The sequence below is a fragment of the Haliotis cracherodii genome, unplaced genomic scaffold, assembly GCF_022045235.1.
Source record: "Haliotis cracherodii isolate W230 unplaced genomic scaffold, xgHalCrac1.p SCAF_23, whole genome shotgun sequence".
NCBI classification, from domain to species: Eukaryota; Metazoa; Mollusca; class Gastropoda; order Lepetellida; family Haliotidae; genus Haliotis; species Haliotis cracherodii.
Genome location: NW_027266279.1, coordinates 2,838,570 through 2,847,642, shown reverse-complemented (window position 1 = coordinate 2,847,642; position 9,073 = coordinate 2,838,570). Strand labels below are relative to the sequence as shown.

The 9,073-nt window shown below is 39.2% G+C and overlaps 1 protein-coding gene across 1 annotated transcript; it reads left to right on the top strand.

Moving 5' to 3' along the window:
* LOC139471916 (uncharacterized) lies at positions 1-4,124 on the top strand. The gene is made up of 3 exons (XM_071254424.1): positions 1-217; positions 833-1,075; positions 3,856-4,124. Exons 1-3 carry the CDS (start codon positions 1-3, stop codon positions 4,122-4,124), a joined length of 729 nt encoding a protein of 242 aa, XP_071110525.1.
* Positions 4,125-9,073: the final 4,949 nt, after the last annotated feature.

Below are 9,073 nucleotides of genomic sequence, written 5' to 3'. Positions count from 1 at the left end.
ATGCGTCGCTCAAAACTACCGCCGCGAAGTATATATCCTTTGAAGAGCACAAGTCCATCTCTGGACACTGAGAAGAGAGATGACAAATTTCATCAATCACAGCTTCCACCAATCAAAGACAATTCTTTTCTGTTTGCTCCACCTCTTGGCAGACCAGAGTGTCCTCAATATGGACGTCGAGCACACAGGCTTGCAATTGGGAAAACTGATCCTCTAGGTGATCTCTCTAGTTATTAATATTAGATTTAAGTTTTCATCATTCTTTACAACCCAAATAATGTAATTTAAATTTCAAAGTTCACAAAGTACAAGCGTCGATGATATTTATCTTCAGCTTTTCTCTTCCATCAAATGATGGGACCAACCTTCTTTTTTTCAGCTTCAGCTATTCTTGTAATTAAAACAATGTGCCTAAATATATATTTTTTTAAAACAATCTGCAATGTATTGTTGTGGCTGACAATTTTATTATTTTTCAACAGTCTGAAGCATAATTTTGTTTTTGTTTGCTGCATTTCGGGAGACAATTTCTTTTCTTTTTTTCAAAATTTATTTTATATCTATCCTGGTCATTTGTTTCATAAAAAGCAATATTTCTTACAGTCAATGACTTCAGCCACTGTCCAAAGGTCATTTCTAGTCAAATCTCTTTCGGTCAAGAAAGCATGTCTCATAACGTCCATATATTTGCACTAAAATCTACTGGTAATGATGTCAATTGACAAGTTTTGGCAAGTAGATTCAATTCATGTGGCACAGACTGTACGTTTACTCAAGATTGTTTCTTGACATCATGGTGATGCAAATATGTTGTTGTTTGTTTTTATAACAGGCCTTCATCCCAGCAAGTCTCAGAGCCAAGCCATGGCATCAGCTGCACCCAGCCTCACCTCACAGACTCCCACCCCCTGGGGAACTGACGAGCCATTCCGCTGCTGCAAGAATTTCCTGGAACAGAAATCATCTACAAATGTCCGAGCAAAAATCCGACTGCCGGACATTCTGGACACCAGGTGCCAGATGACCCGCGGCCACCTACGCATCCGGCCAGCCAATACGGATCTGCTGATCCTCAGTAAGTATGGATGTGTAATATGACATGGTGGATAGGGGACACACAGAGTCATACACATGATTTGTATAATGGAAGAGTTGCATTAGGTATTTTATTTTTGAATAAAATAAATAAAATATGTCACAAACATAAGTCCAATATACAATTTTATTAACCAGATAGTATAATAATGGGATCAAATTGGGTACTTCAGTTCGGATTGGTTAACTGGTATTTCTGCTGTTAGGTGCTCACGATGATCAGCGGATAATGTTTTTTGAGGTGAGGGGAAAGACATTGTGTCAGTGTAAAACTTCAGTTTATTAAATATGTAAGTAAATTTTGGGAGCCATGCGTTATCACACGCTATAAGCTCTGATTCTCTGATTCTCAGTTCTGTAGTTGTGACATTTTACTGAATTAATAAGCTTGATTTTGGGCAAGTACATTTTAAAATAGGACAAGTAGGAATGTTGTTCATACTTGCCCTTGGTCTAGTAACATTTAAAAAAAAAAATTCAACCCCTGTCCAAGAAATACATGTTCATGAAAATAGTGGAATACACAGTTGTGAATGCAGTGAACTTGCAGAATTAATTCTTCACAGTGACCACAAGAATAGTCACTCATGAGGCTACAATCACAACAGGAGCAGTGGTGTAGCCTCATGGTTCAAGCGTTTGCTTGTCATACCTAAGACCTGGGTTCGATTCCCCACATGGCTATAATCTGTGAAGCCCATTTCTGGTGTCCCCAGATGGAATATTGCTATCAGTCAGTCAGTCAGTCAGTCAGTCAGTCAGTCACTCAGTCACTCACTCACTCACTCACTCACTCACTCACTCACTCACCCACCCACCCACCCACCCACCCACTCACTCACTCACTCTTTTTAAGGTTGTTTACTGAATAACAAGATTTACAAATATCTCCCAAATGAAATACTGGAGCATATTCTCAAAGTATTCTGGAGCTACTCAAAGTAGCTGAAAATATAATGTTTCAATTTATGATAAAATGGTGCAGCCAATATTTTGTTGGTGTAACCTTATTAACTCAATTGGTTGCACCTTATCCAGGTGGTAAAATAGAATGAAATCGTACCCTGCAGTAATCGCAACATTAGAAACTAGCACTAGTCTTATAGTCCCTGCCAACCGCCCACAAGTTAAGGTATCAAAAGGACGAGTAGAAAATTGCCATTTTTAAGGGTTTTGCTGTATGTTATCATAATAAGGACTAGTGGGCTACAAATTTTAGTTTCTATCGCTGAATCACCATTGTTTTCAAATTGGGTGAATTTAAAGTGGTGGAAATAGAAAAACATTTTTTTATTTGGATTGAAAGCAATTGAATGGTTGGTTTGGAAACGTAAAAATAAGATGCTCGATACAAACATAAGTTACCTTTTGAGGTGTAGTTATAGTATGATACTCAACATTTGATTAGGATAGTTTTTATTCAAAACTGATTCTCATAACATGTCAAGTGTATGTGTAAATAGAATGACAGACAATTTATTTATGTCTCACCTTCGGCATACATCTTTAAAAGGCATTCAGAAGTAATATACATTACCTCATGTACCTATTACCTTGTACCTTGAAGTGCTAATTACCTGCAGCCTCCTGTTTGCCTATTGTCCATTGCCAATTACCAATCAGTGATAGTTAAGTCCTGGCTTCCAGTTGTCCAAGCAATCAGCACTAATTACTGTAAAGTGTTGGCTTCCATTGTCTATTTCTCTTCCCAAACCTCGTTAAGCCAGGTATAAACAACAAACACACATGTGGCTTCCCCTGTGGCACACGCCGAGGTATTTACTCTGCATTGAAATTTCCTTTTACAAACACCAGTAGCGTCACTAGCCTTGATCCATATGATCTCAGAACCACGCCAGTGACCGACACTGTAACATCTTATTGTAAGATACATGCATGTACCAGGTACCATCCATGCTTTGTGGTTAAGAACCATACTCGTCACTGTGACGACATTTGTCTTGCAGCAAGACTGCCAACACCTGACAACAGAAAATGTTCATAATGCACAGGACATAAACATAAAACAAACAGAACGCACAGGACAAACATAAAATAAACAGAACGCACCAGGACAAACATAAAATAAACAGAATGCACAGGACAAACATAATATAAACAGACCGCACTGTAACGGCGACACCACAGGAGAGATTGCACTACCCGGGCTTTACAATTCCTATATACACACCACAAGGTTGCGCCCTCTACCGTGAATAACCTCCCTTTATATTTGGCTTTACCTTCAAGAGAAATCAATTTCAGTCTAATTCACTCTGTTGTGTTCCTCATAATAAAGAAGTTGATATCCAGAAATTCTCACCCTCTGTATGAAAATATACAGACAAAAATACAACATTCTCAAGCCACTCCTGCAGGAGTTAAGAGAGACAATCAGATATATACATATGAATATGATATAGATAATATATTAAATATGTATGAAGCTTAAGAAATTGGCACTAATCCTGTAGTCCTTGCCAAACTGCCCAATAGTAAAGGTGTCATAAGGACTAGTAGAAATTTGCCATTTTGGGGGGTTTTGCTATATGTTATCATTATAAAGACTAGTGGACTGAAACTGCCTATGTACACATAACTTATACAGATAAAAGACTGAGGTTGTGATACGATGATATCAAGCAGATGACAAATTAAGCACTATCAGATTATCCCTATCAAAAGTTGAGTAGAATGGATAAAAGTTGACAGTTTTAGTTTAGTTGAGTTCATGTGGTGTACCTTTGTCCTATAACCTAGATGAGATCGAGTACAACTACGAGCCTGCTGTTGTCCCACGCAAGATCTCACCAGAGTTTTCCGCAATCAATGGACGAAGACTGCGAATCAAGTCCCCGAGGATCCGCACACAGCTCAGCCGAGCAAACTCGTACCATGCCAATGTGGACTCCCAGAATATCCACAGTGGCAACCAACCGAAGGCCACACGATCAGGAACTACAAACTTGCCTCATCTGGACCTGCTGCTGAAGAAGAAAGGCATCTCTCGTAATAACTTCTACAACTAAATTTGCAGCGCTGGAGGGGGAGGGGTTTAGGTTATGTGGGCAGGGCTTACGTATATGTTAGTCTATAGTTATTTGGGTGGGATTAGGGTTACATGTTTTTATTAGGGTTAATTCGATTAGGATTAACTGGGTGGAGAAAAGGATTAACTGGGTGGAGAAAAGGATTATGTGGGTGGGGATAAGGATTACGTGGTTTGGGATAAGGATTACATGGGTGGGGATTAGGCAGAATGGGGCTAAGTTGGTTTGACATAAGATTAGGTAAAATGTGTTTTCAAAAGGAGTAGTAGATTGATTTTGGGAAAATGAAATGTAATCATATTGTAGAAATTAACTGAGTTAGTGGATTATCCCTTTTGATGATTTATTAAGAATGCATTTACATTAATTATTATCATTGAGCTCAGGCACAACACTGGGAAGTAAAGGTAATTGAAATGATGTCCGTGCAATGCCAATTTGTGTTTATATATATGATATTATACCCCAGAGTTATTAGCACAATATTTGTTGTTATACATGCATTCAGATGTACTTCTGTTATTCACTTGGAATTCTTTTGAACTAATAATATTTTTCTTTGAAAGTGGGTCATTTGTATGGTACATATTTGTTAGGAAACTATCCCTGTAGCAGTAGTGGGTTTGAGTAATTAATGTTAAGGTCATTAGATAGACTTTTTGACATAAAGCAATTTAATTTTTTGGTTATTGATGCACTGAAGAAATGTCTAATTTGATGGATGGATTTGGAGCTAATGAAAGCATGACAACACTGGGGAGAGAAGGAATTAAGCAACGATTTCAGGAGTAACCTGGTGTCAGTGGCCATGAGAATGAGCTAGGTCATGTAATGCATTTTCTTTATCCCAGCACTACCACATGTCAAAGACCAAGGTGAAGCCTTTTGAGAGCAAACCAAAACTAGATACCAATGGCCTCAAAGAGATGAAAAAACTCTTACTTTGATGGAATTCTAATGATAAATCATTTTCTTTAATCACTGGCTGCTTGTGACACCAATATATATGCCCTTCGTAATATCTGGGGACACTGGTTGCCCAGTCTAAGATTGCTGCTTGTGTTACCAATGCATGCGCCCTTCGTAATATCTGGGGACACGTTGCCTAGTCTAAGATTGCTGCTTGTGTTACCAATGCATGCGCCCTTCGTAATATCTGGGGACACGTTGCCTAGTCATCTAACCTGCCTCAGGTCACTGTGCAAAGTTGTGTCCCTTAGGCATGCCAGAATCCAATGAACATGGGGTCCCAGTCAAAGTTTTCTGCTTGTGGCACCAAAATGTATTATACCCTCTATAATCCCTGGGGACACACGTGTCCATTGTCTAAGGCTGCTGTGACACCAATGCAGTTGCCCTCGTAATATCTGGGGACACCGGTTGCCCAGTCATCTAACCTGCCTCAGGTCACTGTGCAAAGTTGTGTCCCTTAGGTGTGCCAGAATCCAATGAATATGGGGTCCCAGTCAAAGTTTGCTGCTTGTGGCACCAATATGGATGCCCTTCAAAAAATCTGGGGACAGAGGTGGCCCAGTCATCTAAGGTTGCTGCTATGACACCAATTCATATGCCCTTTGTAATATTTTGGGACACAGGTGGCCCATTCGTCTCAGCTGCCTCAGGTTACTGTATTTGTCCCTTAGGCATGCCAGAATCCAATGATTGTGGGTTGGATTCCAAATTCACCCTGATGATGAATTCTCATTTGTCATCCCCAGACCCTCCTTATGGGTTCATCAGAGTTGTAAACATCTGAGACCTGCCTCCCTTCTGGCTTTCCTCCAACATCAAGCTGACACACTGTGATAACTGAAATACTGTATAAAACCGAGCTAAACCCAACTCTGTCACTCACTGAAAATATGGATGGAACATGAGATGGGTACATCTTCCTGGAAAAGCGTAGAGACACGAGAGCTTCAGGCAAGGGGGATTTTAGGCCTCTCCTTGTCACACAACTCAGTCGCCTTACTCAAAGCATTATGAAGCAAGGCAATGAATTCTCAAGATTGAGGATATGCTGGGTATTGTCATTATAGTCTTGAAATGTTCCGAATAGTTTTGTACCGTCTCTGTGGTATAGTGGTAGAGCGTCTGCCAGGAGAGGGAAAGGTCAGTGGTCCGATCCCCAGCTGCGTCATACCAAAAGACGTTAAGAGAAGGTACTCGTTCGGAGACGGTGTACTGTGTCTGCACACTCCACCTCACCCCTGAATAGTTTGTGGACAGAATATGTCTCCAGTACCCCAGTCGTGTTGTAAGAGTCCTCTAAATGGGGATTGGGTGGTAGCAATGTACAACCTGGCTGATTGTGTGGTATCTTACCCTGATGGTGTGGATCGCTGCTCATGCTGTCTACCACTGGTTTGCCTGGTCCAGTCTTGATTATCTACAGGCCGCTTGAGTGTAGCTGTAATATTGCTGACTTACTTAAAGCAGTATTTGTCTATGATATTGTACTCTTAATAATTTGAGTTTGAAAGCAAGTTCAAGGCATATGCAACTGTAGTTCATATTTTTGAGTATAACATCAGGTTTGTTCATGTAAAAGATAGGCTTTGAATTATTATTTGGTTAATTATTTGTAAGTTTCCATATATTATTATGTCTCCTTGTTTTATCTACTCTGTATATGATATATTCACGTCATCATGAAAGGGCAAGTTGAAATGAAATATGCAGCTGCTCTAATGAAAGGGCATGCAATGGATTATTGGGGCGATGATCATGAAAGAGCATTTAATAATGGATTATTGGGGCTACCATCGTGAATAAGCACGTTATATTTCACCAGAATATTGTCATCATTAAGGAGCATGTTATAATAGTTTATTGGGCTGTCATGATGAAAGAGCATATTATATTCCACCAGAAGGTTATCATCGTGAAAGAGCATGTCATAGTGGATTATCAGGGATACCATTATGAAAGAGCAAGTTATAATATAATACAGGGGATACCATCGTGAAAGAGCAGGTCATAGTGGATTATCAGGGATACCATTATGAAAGAGCAAGTTATAATATAATACAGGAGATACCATCGTGAAAGAGCATGTCATAGTGGATTATCAGGGATACCATCATGAAAGAGCAAGTTATAATATAATACAGGGGATACCATCATGAAAGAGCATGTCATAGTGGATTATCAGGGATACCATCATGAAAGAGCAAGTTATAATATAATACAGGAGATACCATCGTGAAAGAGCATGTCATAGTGGATTATCAGAGCTGTCATCATGAAAGAGCAAGTTATAATATAATACAGGGGATACCATCGTGAAAGAGCATGTCATAGTGGATTATCAGGGATACCATCATGAAAGAGCAAGTTATAATCTAATGTAGGGGATACCATCGTGAAAGAGTATGTCATAGTGGATTATCAGGGATACCATCGTGAAAGAGCATGTCATAGTGGATTATCAGGGATACCATCATGAAAGAGCAAGTTATAATCTAATATAGGGGATACCATCGTGTAAGAGCATGTCATAGTGGATTATCAGGGATACCATCGTGAAAGAGCATGTCATAGTGGATTATCAGGGATACATCATGAAAGAGCAAGTTATAATCTAATATAGGGGATACCATCGTGTAAGAGCATGTCATAGTGGATTATCAGGGATACCATCATGAAAGAGCATGTTATAATATAACATAGGGGATACCATCATGAAAGAGTATGTCATAGTGGATTATCAGGGATACCATCATGAAAGAGCATGTTATAATATAATACAGGGGATACCATCGTGAAAGAGTATGTCATAGTGGATTATCAGGGATACCATCGTGAAAGAGCATGTCATAGTGGATTATCAGGGATACCATCATGAAAGAGCAAGTTATAATATATTATAGGGGATACCATCGTGAAAGAGCATGTCATAGTGGATTATCAGGGATACCATCATGAAAGAGCAAGTTATAATATAATACAGGGGATACCATCGTGAAAGAGCATGTCATAGTGGATTATCAGGGATACCATTATGAAAGAGGAAGTTATAATACAGGGGATACCATCGTGAAAGAGCATGTCATAGTGGATTATCAGGGATACCATCGTGAAAGAGCAAGTTATAATATAATACAGGAGATACCATCGTGAAAGAGCATGTCATAGTGGATTATCAGAGCTGTCATCATGAAAGAGCAAGTTATAATATAATACAGGGGATACCATCGTGAAAGAGCATGTCATAGTGGATTATCAGGGATACCATCATGAAAGAGCAAGTTATAATCTAATGTAGGGGATACCATCGTGAAAGAGTATGTCATAGTGGATTATCAGGGATACCATCGTGAAAGAGCATGTCATAGTGGATTATCAGGGATACCATCATGAAAGAGCAAGTTATAATCTAATATAGGGGATACCATCGTGTAAGAGCATGTCATAGTGGATTATCAGGGATACCATCGTGAAAGAGCATGTCATAGTGGATTATCAGGGATACATCATGAAAGAGCAAATTATAATCTAATATAGGGGATACCATCGTGTAAGAGCATGTCATAGTGGATTATCAGGGATACCATCATGAAAGAGCATGTTATAATATAACATAGGGGATACCATCATGAAAGAGTATGTCATAGTGGATTATCAGGGATACCATCATGAAAGAGCATGTTATAATATAATACAGGGGATACCATCGTGAAAGAGCATGTCATAGTGGATTATCAGGGATACCATCATGAAAGAGCATGTTATAATATAATACAGGGGATACCATCGTGAAAGAGTATGTCATAGTGGATTATCAGGGATACCATCATGAAAGAGCAAGTTATAATATAATACAGGGGATACCATCGTGAAAGAGCATGTCATAGTGGATTATCAGGGATACCATCATGAAAGAGCAAGTTATAATATAATACAGGAGATACCATCGTGAAAGAGCA

What these genes read in the sequence shown, in the direction of transcription:
- LOC139471916 (XM_071254424.1), top strand. Translation starts at nt 1, where the DNA reads ATGCGTCGCTCAAAACTACCGCCGCGAAGTATATATCCTTTGAAGAGC. An exon ending in TGGGAAAACTGATCCTCTAG is followed by an intron (nt 218 to 832) that starts GTGATCTCTCTA and finishes TTTTTATAACAG; the next exon opens with GCCTTCATCCCAGCAAGTCT. An exon ending in TACGGATCTGCTGATCCTCA is followed by an intron (nt 1,076 to 3,855) that starts GTAAGTATGGAT and finishes CCTATAACCTAG; the next exon opens with ATGAGATCGAGTACAACTAC.